At 38.4% G+C, this 15,494-nt stretch overlaps 1 protein-coding gene across 3 annotated transcripts in view; it reads left to right on the top strand.

The window, feature by feature from the left end:
• Positions 1-15,494, top strand: part of SPIRE1 (spire type actin nucleation factor 1) — a 208,016-nt gene that overhangs the window by 29,643 nt on the left and 162,879 nt on the right. For all 3 annotated transcript variants that reach the window (XM_060170228.1, XM_060170226.1, XM_060170229.1), the window contains exon 2: positions 13,577-13,611. In XM_060170228.1, coding sequence (XP_060026211.1) covers positions 13,577-13,611 — 35 coding nt within the window. The remainder of the gene's footprint in view (positions 1-13,576; positions 13,612-15,494) is intronic.

Here is a 15,494-nt window from a genome sequence, read left to right as displayed (position 1 = left end):
GGTGAAAAACTGAAACCATTTCCACTAAGATCAGGAAAAAGACAAGGTTGCCCACTCCCACCACTATTATTCAACATAGTTTTGGAAGTATTAGCCACAGCAATCAGAGAAAAAAAAGAAAGAAAAGGAATCCAAATTGGAAAAGAAGAAGTAAAGCTGTAACTGTTTGCAGATGACATGATACTATACATAGAGAATCCTAAAGATGCTACCAGAAAACTACTAGAGCTAATCAATGAATCCGGTAAAGTATCAGGATACAAAATTAATGCACAGAAATCTCTTACATTCCTATACACTAATGATGAAAAATCTGAAAGTGAAATTAAGAAAGCACTTCCATTTACCATTGCAACAAAAAGAATAAAATACCTAGGAATAAACCTACTTAAAGAGACGAAAGACCTGTATGCAGAAAACTGTAAGACACTGATGAAAGAAATTAAAGATGATACAAACAGATGGATAGATATACCATGTTCTTGGATTGGAAGAATCAACATTGTGAAAATGACTCTACTACCCAAAGCAATCTACAGATTCAGTGCAATCCCTATCAAACTACCAATGGGATTTTTCACAGAACTAGAACAAAAAATTTCATAATTTGTATGGAAACACAAAAGACCCTGAATAGCCAAAACAATCTTGAGAAAGAAAAACGGAGCTGGAGTAATCAGACTCCCTGACTTCAGACTGTACTACAAAGCTACAGTAATCAAGACAGTATGGTACTGGCAGAAAAACAAATATAGATCAGTGGAACAGGATAGAAAGCCCAGAGATAAACCCATGCATATATGGTCACCTTATTTTTGATAAAGGAGGCAAGAATATACAATGGAGAAAAGACAGCCTCTTCAATAAGTGGTGCTGGGAAAACTGGACTGCTACATGTAAAAGAATGAAATTAGAACACTCCCTAACAGCGTACACAAAAATAAACTCAAAATGGATTAAAGACCTAAATGTAAGGCCAGACACTATCAAACTCTTAGAGGAAAACATAGGCAAAACACTCTATGACATAAGTCACAGCAAGATCGTTTTTGACCCACCTCCTAGAGAAATGGAAATAAAAACAAAAATAAACAAATGGGACCTAATGAAACTTCAAAGCTTTTGCACAGCAAAGGAAACCATAAACAAGACGAAAAGATAACCCTCAGAATGGGAGAAAATATTTGCAAATGAAGCAACTGACAAAGGATTAATCTCCAGAATTTTCCAGCAGCTCATGCAGCTGAATATCAAAAAAACAAACAACTCAATCCAAAAATGGGCAGAAGACCTAAGTAGACATTTCTCCAAAGAAGATATACAGATTGCCAACAAACACATAAAAGGATGCTCTACATCACTAATCATTAGAGAAATGCAAATCAAACTACAATGAGGTATCACCTCACACCAGTCAGAATGGCCATCATCAAAAAATCTACAAACAATAAATGCTGGAGAGGGTGTGGAAAAAAGGGAACCTTCTTGCGCTGTTGGTGGGAATGTAAATTGATACAGCCACTATGGAGAAGAGTATAGAGGTTCCTTAAAAAACTGAAAATAGAACTACCATATGACCCAGCAATTCCATTACTGGGCATATGCCCTGAGAAAACCATAATTCAAAAAGAGTCATTTACCATAATGTTCATTGCAGCTCTGTTTACAGTAGCCAGGACATGGAAGCAACCTAAGTGTCCATTGACAGATGAATGGATAAAGAAGATGTGGCACATATATACAATGGAATATTACTCAGCCATAAAAAGAAACGTAATTGAATTATTTGTAATGAGGTGGATGGACCTAGAGTCTCTCATACAGAGTGAAGAAAGGCAGAAAGAGAAAAACAAATACCGTATGCTAACACGTATATATGGAATCTTAAAAAAATAAAAAAGGTTATGAAGAACCTAGGGGCAGGACAGGAATAAAGGCACAGACGTAGAGAATGGACTTGAGGACACAGAGAGGGGGAAGAGTAAGCTGGGACGAAGTGAGAGAGTGGCATGGACTTATATATACTACCAAACGTAAAATAGATAGCTAGTGGGAAGCAACCGCATAGCACAGGGAGATCAGCTCAGTGCTTTGTGACCACCTAGAGGGGTGGGATAGAGAGGGTGGGAGGAAGACACAAGAGGGAGGAGGTATGGGGATATATGTATAGCTGATTCACTTTGTTATAAAGCAGAAACTAACACACCATTGTAAAGCAATTATACTGCAATAAAGATGTTAAAAAAAATGTGAGGGAAAGTTAGTGTTTGACCACCACTTATACTAGTTTTAAATTTAAAAAATCATATAGTATTCTTGAATTTAACTTTCTTTTACTTTATCACTTTCTAACTTGTTTGATATTCACTTACTCATAATTTAATTTAGCCTCTTTAAATCCTTGGGAGTTTTGGGGGGCTTACTTACATTAATAATAAAATGAATGTAAATATAACTTTTTCCCCTAAACTGTTGAAACCAATTTCATTTGAGAACTGTAAGATAAGACATAGCTTAGATGAAACATTTGGTTACTCTTTTTTCTGATGTGTATAAAATTAAATTTTATTGGTGGGGAATGATTAAATGATTAAAATTTGTAAAAAAAATTTCTAATGATACTTGATCCCTAACTCTGACCTCCTTTGGCAGTTAATAGTCATTTTGATTCCATTTGCATTTAAAGAACTTAGTATTGGGTTGGTTAAAAACCTGAACGAACTTTTTGGCCAACCCTATATTTTACTCATAGGTATAATACATATATATATATATATATACACACACACACACACACACACTATATATATATATACTAAAGGTTAAATAGCTAAAAATGTGTGCCTAGGTAGTTTTTATAGTTTAAATCAGGTATACCCAATCTTGATAGAGGATAAGTAACATATTCGGGCAAATGGATATAGATGGCAGTTATGGTGCTGTATCTAAAGGAGCTTCAGTCTGGGGATAGAAGAAGTACCTGAGATACCTCTCTGGCAGGGTTCCTCTTGGCTAGGATGGTCTCGTACATGATCAGAGGCCACAGTGGAGAGGAGATTCTTAGGAGAATACACAGGGTATGAAATGCATGACAGCCAGATTTTTTTCAATTGATAGGAAATATGAGAACATTTGGGATTGACACTCCCTAGTCATCTTCTTTTTATGATTTGGCTTGGGGAATTCCCCTCCAAGTTCTACTTGTTCTTGAAGAAAAGTGATAAAGTGCTGTGATCTCAGTGTATTTTTGAGGTCTCATGAAATTCAGGCAACTAATGTTTGGATTAATATCACTAGGGAAATTTTTTTAACCCAAATCCACACTGTACATGAAAAGGACCACAACTTCCATCATCGCATCCAACACAGGAGTGTTAGAAATGTGGCCTCTGCACTGCCCATCCCTCTGTGCCATGGAAACATTACTAAATGGTCACGGGCTCCTCCCACCCCATAGCTGCCCTCAGAACTCTTCTGAAAGTGGCATCCTAGACAGCCACTACTGTTCGACTAGAATCTGCACAGGAGGGGAAACCTCTTTGCTATACAAGCTTTGAGTGTTGCCAAATTACATGAAACAAAGATAGTATTTGAGTTTTGTTGAAAAAAGTTATGCTGAAACTGAAGTAATTATTTTTCAGTAGAAAATACTTGACATTTAATGATGTTTATTCTATGAGATGATATAAAGTTTAGTTAATTAAGGTTGCCAAATAGAAAAAAATAACCTAATAATTAACAAAATGTATTACTAGGACTTTCATTTCAGAACAGGCTCAGTTATATTTGATTACTCTAGTGCCATGGAATAGGTTGGGAGGGTTTGGTGGTGGAGGAGGGGCAGAAATCAGGGGTGTTAGCTCTGTAAGGCAGTCAGCTGGGTTCGTCGGATGAGCAAGCAGAATCAGAAGGGAGGCAGGGGCTGCAGATAAGGGCCAGCAAGTGGTCTGTGCTGGGGATATTAGGTCCAAGGGCTAGGTAGTCCCTAGGAAGGCAACTGGCAATAATAAGCCAAGCCACGGCTTGCTTCCCTTTTTTTTTTTTTGAGATAAAGGATTTAGTTACAGGATCTAGGATGCAAAGTACTGTCTGAGTCTCAAAGTTAAAGCAGAAGCCCCCACATTTCAGAATTGGGTTAAACTTGAGGTTTATGGCAAAGGTGACTTGACGCTGAAGGTTCTAGAGCCTGGCTTGGGGCAGAGTCTGCCAATGGGGTCAGATGATCTCAAGGAAGGAGAGTCAAATTCTGGGGAGAACCTGTCACATAGACATGTTGTCCATGAGTGAAGAGATGAATGAATGCTTCGTCCATAAGTGGTACTCAGATGAAAGGTTATGTTCCTCACCAGGGTCAGGATCAAAATCAGTTATCTGAAGGGAATTCCCTGGCGGTCCAGTGGTTAGGACTCCTCGCTCTCACTGCCTAGGGCCCGGGTTCAATCCCTGGTCCGGGAACTAAGATCCCACAAGCCATACAGCGTGGCCAGGAAAAAAAAAAATCAGTCATCTGTAAGAGCAATGCTGATTATACAAGGAAACATATAATGGCTTTAAGTTCTATACTTCCTTAAAATGGTAAGATTATGCTCCAAATCCTACAAAATGTGATTAAGTGTATTGTTCACACTGATTATTCAGGGGTTTCCTTTGTCTTATTAAAGGGACTTATAAAGCTCACATAAACACATCATATTTTTTTTCTCTGCCCACATTTATTAGTTGTGAGCAGGGGATGAGTAAACCAAAGTGATACTTAGCAAATTTAAAAAAAAATTATTTATTTATTTGGCTGCGCCAGGTCTTAGTTGCAGTATGTGTGATCTAGTTCCCTGACCAGGGATCAAACCCAGGCCCCCTGCATTGGGAGCATGGAGTCTTAACTGCTGGACCACCAGGGAAGTCCTGGTACTTAGCAAAATTTGTTGTTAGTATTCTTTATTTTATTTTATTTATTTTTTAACATATTTATTAGAGTATAATTGCTTTACAATGGTGTGTCAGTTTCTGCTTTATAACAAAGTGAATCAGTTATACATATACATATGTCCCCATATCTCCTCCCTCTTGCGTCTCCCTCCCTCCCACCCTCCCTATCCCACCCCTCTAGGTGGTTACAAAGTGCGGAGCTGATCTCCCTGTGCTATGTGGCTGCTTCCCACTAGCTATCTATTTTATGTTTGGTAGTGTATATATGTCCATGCCACTTATTCTTGAACTTTGCCCCCTAGTGCCAACCCGTGCTTCACTTCTGGGCACTCGTTGCTTCGTAGTCTCTCCCTTACTGGGCTGGGTGACTGGTCCCAGTTCTTTGACCTTCCCTGAGTCATTTTATTCTTCAGAGCTTGAGCTTCCCCAGCTGTAAAAATGAAGGTTTTACAGCAGTGCTTCTCAGGTCTGGGCTTCACACCAGCAGGTAGAATATGTTTGATCCATATAAAGCAAGTGTGGATTAATTTGAAGTATTAATATTTCATTAACAATAATTTATTTTCTTAGAATTTAAAAGAGCATTGTGGGGGTGGTTTGAATGACATGGATATCTAGAAATGTCTAGGAAATTTTGGATGGATGCCTTTTGTCTTTAATATGTTTCTGGCAGAGGTGTTCAGAATAGTTCCATTGATCATAGCATTTCCTTTAAGATTGGGGCCTTGTGAAAATAATTGTCAGTCCATCTGAATGAAGCTTTCAACCAGAGTTATTCAGGGTAGGGAGATGAAAAATTATAATAACCGGAATCATTCTTAGTACTGTCAGTTTTGGAAGGAGAACTTGAGAGGTAAGATAAGACTCTCTGCCTGTGCACAGGCAGTGGACGATGAGCACTACATGCCCTGGACGGGACAGGGAGGAGAGAAGATGGTGAGGGGAGGACAGAGGAGAGTGGGGTGAGGGCCGTGAGCCCCATGTCTTCTCCTGTGGCTGATGCAGCACGTACAGGTGCAGGGGACTCAAGGTGGACAGACGGCATGGCGGGCTTCCTCCTTACAGGCCAGGGCATGGGTGTGGGTCTGTCAATTATACCTCCATATCTGAGGGGTCAAGCGGTCTGTGGACCACAGCTTTTTGGGTTTGGGAGAGGAAAGTCTTTTTGACTTATTTTCTCCCTGGAGAGAATGCTTCAAAGACTTAAGTGGTAATAGAGCTAATGTTTTATCAAGTACTTATCGTGTGACAGGTGACAGGCTAAGCAGTTTACTTTGATTATTACTTTTGCTCCTCACAACAACCCTGTGATAGGTACTGTTATTAACCTCCACCTTACAAATGGGATGTGAAGTGTAGAGGCCTTAAGTACAGCCAACAGCCCACCTGGGATTCAAACCCCCAAAGTCTGGCCCGGAGTCCTTGCTCTTAACCACTGTGCTCTGTTGTCCTGTGCCCTGTGGGTCATTCTCTATGGGATTAGCCAGTATACAGGGTGGCCTGAAGGTCATGTTTGGGATGGTGAGAGGGCGTCATATTGCTTTGACTTTTTAATGGTCTGTATATTTGTTTTCTGTAACAAATCACCAATAATTTTGTGGCTTAAAACAATACAAAATTATTATCCTACAGTTTTGTCAGTCAGAAGTCTGAAAATGGGTCCTATGGGCTAAAATTGAGCTGTTGGCAGGGCTGTATTCCTTCAGGAGCCTCCAGGGGAAAATCTGTTCCTTGCCTTTTCCAGCCTCTAGAGAGGCTTTCCACATTCCTTGGCTTTGTGTCCCCCTTCCTGCAATCATGTCACTCCAGCCTCTGCTTCCATCACCACCGCTCCTTCTCTGGATCTCTTGTAAGGCCCCTTGTGATCGCATTGGTCCCACCTGGATAATCCAGGGTACTCTTCCCCACCTCAAGACCCCTAACCACAGCTGCAAATCACTTTGCCGTTAAAGTAATGTATTCACAGAGTCTGAGGATGAGGATGTGGACATCTTTGGGGGCGGGGGTGTCATTATTTGGCTTATGTAGTCTCTTTATGGGTTGATGATAGATATGGCCATTCCAGACTTTCTTATTTCACTTTTGAGTAATAACTGATGAAACCCCCCTTCCCACTACCCTGGCCTGAGCCTCTGCTGATGTTGTCTCCCCCCCGCCCCCGCCGCCCCCACCCAGATACCATCACATGAGGAGAGGAGAGTGTGTGTGTTAGGAAGCTCTGGAGAGAGGTGTAGAGTAAAAGGTAGTGGCTTTTAAAGATCTTAGTGAGCAGGTATAAAAATGAGCTGAATTTTACAACAATCCATCATATGACTTAGCTACTTTTTGTATTTCAAAGTCTATACCTCTTTTACATGGTTGTAATCTGGTAAACATAAAAATTTGTATTCAGTTTCTCTATAGAACATTTTATCACAAGAGTTTTGAAGAATACTAAGATCTTTCTGTTAATTCATGCTGCCGGTTTTACTTAGGACTTTATTTTCATGTGTCCACATCACCCTTCTTTCCACAGGGTTGTGATGATAAGCCCACCAGTTGCTGAGCCCCTACTGTAGGCATTATGCAGAGCGCTTCAAAACATTTTTTATTTCATTTAATTTTCGTATTGGCCTCATGAGGTTGGAATTATCCCACTTTTTTTTGTAGATGAGAAAGCTTAAAACTCTGGGAAGTATCTTATTTTAAAGTCGCATCACACAATTATTAAGTGATGGAAGGATGATTTGAACCTAGGCCTGTCAAAATCTAAAGGCTTTTTCTTGATACTTATTGTACCAGATGGTCTTACCAAGGCAACCAAGAGAAAGCTTACTTAGATACTCAACTGCTTCAACATCAGCAGTTGTGAAGAAATATATTAGCACAGGGACATTATGGTGGTGGAAGGTTAAATTTTATTTCATTCTTCCTGACAGCCAGGACAAGAAGAGAAACTTAATGAAACTCTTTAGCTGGTCAGAGAGTATACTAGTTTTCTCCCATTTCTACATTCTAAGTTCCTGTTAATCTTTGAGCATTTATATAACTAGTGAATTTGTTTGACATAGAGGATAATTATTTTATAATTTAACAGTCAAAATAAAAGTATCCTCTATGTAGCTGTTTCTTGTGTCAAATGTATAGCTTTTTTTTCCTCATTAAAAATGTAACTTGGAAAAAATGATTTTATGGGGGAGCTGGGTATAAGCTGATTACAGAGTTTCCCTGTCCTTACTTTTGATACAGAAACAGCAAACTAGGGACTTCCCTGGCGGTCCAGTGGTTAAGGCTCTGTGCTCCCAGTGTAGGGAGCATGGTTCGATCCCTGGTCGGGAAACTAATATCCCACATGCTGCATGGCGCGGCCTAAAAACAAACAAACAAACAAACCCCCCCCCCCCAGCAAACTAAAGTATATGCTGATCATGGATTCTAAGCCCTCAGTGGCCATGGTGTTTCAGAAATCCAGGCTTGGTTAGGCTGCAGGAATTATTTTATTGCTAAATTTTAGCCTGTTAACTGTTCAAAACTATTCTCTTTTTTTTTCTAGTATTAATATAAAAACTGTCCAAAAAGCCTACTACTTCTCTCTTATAAAATATTTGAGTTCTTAAACTAGTGCTGTTGTTGATCAGTTTTGATCAAGTCGTTGAGAATACTTTCCTTGGAAAAATGGAGCATGGTCAGGGCATCCTTCTTTCCTTCTTCCCCTACTCCACCCGTGATTAGCCCATCAGCAGGTTCTGTGCGTTCTGCTCCTGATTCATACCTTGCATCCGCTGCTTTTCTTCCTGGATGCTGCCACCACCAGGCTGGCAGCCCCGTTGCTCCCCAAGACAGTGACAGTGGCCTCCTCACTGACCGCAGGCTTTCACTTGGATCCTCTCTGCTGCTTTCTTCATATGGCATGACTGACCTGGAAACCTATCTCGCACCAGCTCACGCTCTTCCTAGCATCTTCCATGAGCTTCCCATTGTACTTCACCTCAGATTGAAACTCCCTGTACTGTCTTTCAAGGCCCATGTGATCTGCCCCCGCCTGTCCTTGCAGAAGCTTCCAGGGCCCTCCCACAGCTGCTACCTCGTTCCAGACAGAGCAGCGGCTTCCCCAACCCTGCAGTGAGTTGCTACCCCACTTCAAGATCTCTATTTAAATGTCATCTTCTCAAGGAGTCTTTCCTGCTGTTTTCTTTCTCTCCCTTTTCTGTCCTTAATGGCATTGATAACCAGTTGTAATTATTTTATTTGATTGCCTTCTTTGGTCTCTGTTCACTAACATGTAAGCCCTATGGGGCAAGCACCATGCCTGACTTGTTTGCTGCTTTATCATCAGTGTTACCAGTAGTATTTAGTAGGAATTCAGTAAATATTTATTGAAGGAACGAGGGGGATAGGAGTGAGCTGGCGAGAAGGCAGGTGTACCTATTGATACTGCTTTGCTTCACCATGAAAAAGAACAGATAGACCTAGATACTGCCCAGAATTTGGTCACAGAGGAAAAAAATTGTAGAGTAATTCTCAGAGCCATTTATTCATCCTAAAAGTTACCGGGATTCTGTGTCTTTTTGGCAGGCATAGTTTGCCTTTTGTGTATTCAGCTAATTTGAATCATATTGATATGTGACTGTGTGATAATTCAGCCATATGCTGAGGTTTCTACCCCGAAGACTGGAGTACTACCTTAATTTAAAACTGTTATTCACCTCTGTGAACATCTGTGAATTTTTTTGAAACTGTGCCTTAATTTCCACGAGATAGTTGTGTGGTTCATCAAAATTTGTGATTCCATTGAGGTGAGGCCGTTTCAGAAAGTGCTGTGTGAACAGCAGGGCTCTGAGTGGCCTACTGGGTGGGATGTGTTCCCTCTGGTACCTTATTGAGCAGGCCTGCTGAGTGGGATTATCTGATTATCAATATTTGAGATTTAAAATGTCTGCTAAAGATGACAGTGTTTCTTAGGTGATGAGTTCTTTATGACAGACATTTCATACTAGGACTAATGTGGTTTTTTAAAGCCATTCTATGTTAATTTATAGGAAGACATTAGTTTTTCTGTTTACTGGGACATGAGGGAACTTGTCTAGTAAATCTTAAGAGCATCAAATATTTCAGAATTAGTTAAAAAGAAGGGTCTAAACCCCAGCCTTGTTTCTTGCAGCATTGTTAAGATGCTCTTTCCTTTTGAGAAATACTGAACTGAATTTTTGGCTTGCTATGCAAATCATCCCTCTTCCTAGTGTGTAAGTACTTTGATAATGTTAAAATATTTTGAAACTTAATGTTTAAGTACTATTTCAGATATTTGATTTTATTTTGTATCATCACATAGTTAATCTAGCCTTCTAATTAAATTTAACCTAATAAAAATTAATAGAATCAATAAATCAGTAAAGTTGTTACTTTAATTGAAAGAACTAATTTACTGCATTTAATAATCTCAAACCTTGCTTAGGCCTACCATCAGCTTAGGTTACTGGGATTGTTGAAAGTGAAGTCATGGGATTGTTGAAAGTGAAGTCATAAGATTGTAGGTTTTAGAGAGATTCCTTAGGTCTGGTTCTGTAAACAGAGGTGGCCAGCCTTTGAAGAAAGGCTCAAAGGTGTCACATGAAAATCCTAGGTGCTGTACTGGAAGTTTCCAACTGTTAAATCGGGGGTGCCTTTCCCCAGAAACAATGTCAGCAGTGGTAGGTAGCTGGGATGCTGGGCCCTGCAAGTGGGAATGGAGGAGCAGGGTAACAAAAGCACACTGATACTTTTGCGGGGGTCGGAGCCTTGGAGGCTTCACTACGCTCTGTCATTTTGTGCATGTTTGGCTCCTCAGGCTCAGATTACCCATTTATGGATGAGTGGATTGGGAAAGATCATTTCCAGGATTCCTTGAAGCTCTGCTGTCATGTAATTGGGATTTTCTGATTCCTGGGTCAGAGTCTGAGCAGGGATTTGGATGGCAGAGTAGTGCAGGTGGTCAGGCACTTCATACTTAACCACCTTTTCTTATTTATTTATTTATTTAATTTATTTTTGGCTGTGTTGGGTCTTTGCTGCTGCACACGGGCTTTCAATAGTTGGGTTGAGCGGGGGCTACTCTTCGTTGCGGTGCGCGGGTTTCTCATTGCGGTGGCTTCTCTTGTTGCGGAGCATAGGCTCTAGGCACGCAGGCTTCAGTATTTGTGGCTCGCGGGCTTAGTTGCTCCCCGGCATGTGGGATCTTCCCAGACCAGGGTTCGAACCTGTGTCCCCTGCATTGGCAGGCTGATTCTTAACTACTACACCACCAGGGAAGTCCCTAACCACCTTTTCATATTTGTGTGACTTACCAGTTCAGATTGAATAACGGAAAGCAGTGTGTGTTCTCACAAAAATTCTGGTACTCTTACAGGAAAGCATTTTCAGTTTTATAGTAGAGGTCACTGAAAAAATCTTACAGGACTTTGTACCTCTGTCATTCTTTGAGCACTTCATTACTTTCTAGTGCAAAGTAATGAAGCTTATCTAATAATTTACCTGTCCCAACCCTGATTTCTGCCAATTTCCCAGAGTCCTGGTTCCTTTGAGTGGGAATGGGCTAGGAATGCTCTTGCAAACTGGGGTGCTCTTGCTTCTCCCTCTTTTGGAGGGCAGAGCTAGGAAATAGATGGTTTTCTGAAGTTGTATAATACCTCTTGGTCCAGTTCGCCACTGCAGGGCTCTTCTCTGCTTCCCACGTGTTAGGTGTATATTCTTTTCCCTCTGTTGCTGATTCCCAACAATATCACTGTATTTACTAGTTTGCTCAGTGATACAGTACATACAAAATAGTTTCAGAATTTTTCACCAACGCTATTACCAACAACAAACCTACTACATAAAATTGTTTTTCTTTGTAATTCTCTTTACCCTGAGAATGTATCATACCGAAGATGTGTATCCATGTACCCTCAAAGAGGTTACTCTCTGTTATGACTTGTCTTAATACTGTATTTCTCCCTCCCTCTTCCTCCTTTACAGAGTAGACACTCAGTAAATATTTGCTGAGAGGTATTCTGTGCCCTTCTGTGAGCTATTCCTGTCCACAGTACTTTCCTATGTTAAATTAATTACCATTTCTATAGGCGTGAAGTATAATTAATCTACCAAAAGCACTAATGTTCTGAGCAGTCATATATAAATAAATAAAAGATAATATATAACATGAAAAATGTAACTATAATATATAATTTTATATAACACTAAATATATAACAGTTATATATTTATCAAACTCTAGTATATACACATATATATTAAACCCATTTTATCTGTGTCTTCATATAATTTAAAATTATTTATTGATTATATATCATTTTTAATTCACAGAACCCAAGTTTCCTTATTTTCTGGTCTCAATTTCAGCCAGTATTTCACATTAGTATCATTAGGTCAACAGAAATGTGGGTTTCAACTTTATTTTTCATCTTAAGAGTTAGGAGGCATATAAAAACATTATTTATGTTTTTTTTTGGTGGTATCATCATAGACTCTAAGGTATATAAATTCTCATTAATCATTAAAAAAAATGGAGCAACCCATTAGTTGTTGGGAGAAGGAGTTAGCTAGGAGGAAAGATAGTTTTGGTTGGAGGGAAAGAGGTAGAGATAAATATGTATTTGAACTTAGGACAATGAAATTTAAGAAATGTAGACTGGAGAAATTATGTATTCTTTTTGTTAAAGCTACTTAATAAGTGATTCTCCTTTAAAAATAGCAGTCTTGGGCTTCCCTGGTGGCGCAGTGGTTGAGAGTCCGCCTGCTGATGCAGGGGACACAGGTTCGTGCCCTGGTCCCGGAAGATCCCACATGCCGTGGAGCGGCTGGGCCCGTGAACCATGGCCGCTGAGCCTGCCCATCCAGAGCCTGTGCTCTGCAGCGGGAGAGGCCACAACAGTGAGAGGCCCGCGTACAGGGAAAAAAAATAAATAAATAAAATAAAAATAGCAGTCTTTTTATTTTGAAAGTATGTTTTAATCACCCGAATTGACAGAAATATGTAACTGTACATGTTCTTTGGTATTATGTCTCAGTGATGACGAGAAAGTGTTAACGTTGGTGCAGCCAAATATTGTTCAGTCTGGTTATTCTATAGATGATCCTCTACTGGAAGAATTACTAAATTAATTATATGGTTGTGTCTATTCATGTATTAAAGAAAAATAACCATCGTATATTAAATAGGAGTTTGAAACATTTCTGCGTTAATTGAAACAATCAGTGTAACTTTAAACTGGAAATATATTTAGGGAAGAGCCCAAGAGTCTTTTAAAGATTTTTTTAAGGTATTTAAAAGTATTTTAAATGGTACTTTTTAAAGGCCTTTAAAGTATTTTAAGTTATTTTAAAAAGAAAGCAAGAAAATATATTTTTATTTTACTTTCATTAATTTATATATGTATTAAATATGTGTGTATGTTTTATATCTTATTACAGTTAAGCATGTTCTTCCCATCTTTTTCTTTATTATTCTTTTATGGGTATTTTTAAACTTAAATCCTTAAGCAGGACCTTCCAGAAATTTGGTCATTCTAACACCTTTATTTTGTATAAATTTTCATAGATATAATGAAGCCATAGTCAGAATAGCTCAGATATTTTTTGTCAATGATAAAAAAACCAAAATCCTCTGAAAGTAACTTTTTGTATTTTCATTACAGGTAAATTGGAATATTCACATTGTACAGAAACAGAGGTAAGAGAAATCCTCAAATATTTCTCAGTAATGCAGCTTTGAAGTTCTATTTAGACTAACTTGAGTTCTGAAATATCTCACTATGGGTTTTTGGTTTTCTGATGAGGATGTACTGAGAGAAAGTATATATCTTTTATATTTAGGAAGAGTAAAATGTGAAGAAAAATCAGTTACCTCGTCCATAGTTTTAAAATGTCAAGGTGTGTTATAAAGATCAGCTTAGTCATAGTTTAAAAAATTTCCTATGTTGTTGTTTATGAAATGGAGTTAACTAAGATTCAGAGCCCTTAATAAGAAGTAGTTTACATTCCATTTTTAAATAATCCAATGTAGTGTGTCATAATAAATCTTTTAAATGTGTTGGACTCCTATGGAGTTGCCTGGGAGTAGGAAAAAATAGGGACTTGGAAAGTGTTTCAGCAAGATTATTGATGAATTAAATGATTTGTCATTTGTATAAGTAGGTTTATTATTTTCTAATAATTTAAATAATTTAAAATTCTGATTGTGAAATTTAATGCGACTCCATGTGTCCCTTGCAGAAATTTCAGTGGTGACACTGAAATATGAGGGCAGCATTGATGAATTATGTATGTGTGGTGGTCTTTTCTGGAGCTGTTGCGTCATCCTTAATTAGGAGTCTTAGGTCTTTTGTTAATGGCAATGCCTAATTAAGGATTTAAGAAGTTATTTTTCTAATTTTATAATACATTTACATGTTGATGTAGGTTTTATTAAATTTTAATTGTTATTTTAAGTAAGATGTAAGATTCCTAAGGGATTATATTATATAATAAAGAAGCAAAAATAATTTATTCTTTTTTGCATTCAGAAGTTATTCAACGCATTTTATGTTTTCTGTTCAACTTGAGAAGTAGAAGTAATTTCTTCCAAATTAGCTGTAAAAATGATCAAGAACTTAATATTTTTATATTGTGACAATTTTTGATGTATTGTTCAATATGATATAAAGGATTGGGATTTGATTTGAGTCCAAAAATACAAGTTCTGTCTGTGGTTTCTGGTGTGCATCTTTCTAGCTATGTAATTTTGAACAAGTAGTTTTTTGTCTCAGAACTTTGGCTTTCTTACTTATAAAATGTTAAAGATAATCTCTGTTAATCTCATGGGTTGTAAAATTTTAAAGTGATTATATAGGTGAAAAAGTTTTATAAACTCTAAAGACACTATTATCTACATCAGAATGATACAAATATAATCAGCATTCATCTGCATTTAGGTAATGAAATGTAAGGATTTTACATACAAGACATAGTCGTAAATCTCATTATTCTTACTATGTTTTGTTGCCATAAAATCAACATGGTTTTAACATTTTGTTTAGCACTTGCTTTGTATAGGAATGTCACTTCATGTTATCTCCTCTTTGATCCATAACTTGGATCACCAAAAGAATTGGAATCTAAACAGAACTCTCAGATTTTTTTTTTTTTTTTTTGGTCTGTTTGGAGAGGGAAAATCATGAGAAAATAAAAAGTTCAGTGTGGGACTTCCCTGGTGGCGCAGTCGTTGAGAGTCCGCCTGCCGATGCAGGGGACACGGGTTTGTGCTCCGGTCCAGGAAGATCCCACATGCCGCGGAGCAGCTAGGCCCGTGAGCCATGGCTGCTGAGCCTGAGCGTCCGGAGCTCCGCAATGGGAGAGGCCACAACAGTGAGAGGCCCGTGTACCGCAAAAAAAAAAAAAAAAAGTTCAGTGTAATATTCAGTTTACAGAATGGGTTCAGGGTATTTTTTAGAGTAACAGTGGTCATTACCTCTGGGGAAGAGATTGGGATTGTGGATGGTGGTTTATCTATATTGCTTGGATTTGTTTTGAAATGAGAATGCACTGTATATTACTTTGATAATTAAAATAATAAAA

This window comes from Lagenorhynchus albirostris, chromosome 14 (genome assembly GCF_949774975.1).
Source record: "Lagenorhynchus albirostris chromosome 14, mLagAlb1.1, whole genome shotgun sequence".
Taxonomy (NCBI): domain Eukaryota; kingdom Metazoa; phylum Chordata; class Mammalia; order Artiodactyla; family Delphinidae; genus Lagenorhynchus; species Lagenorhynchus albirostris.
This window is presented reverse-complemented; position numbering and strand designations above follow the sequence as displayed.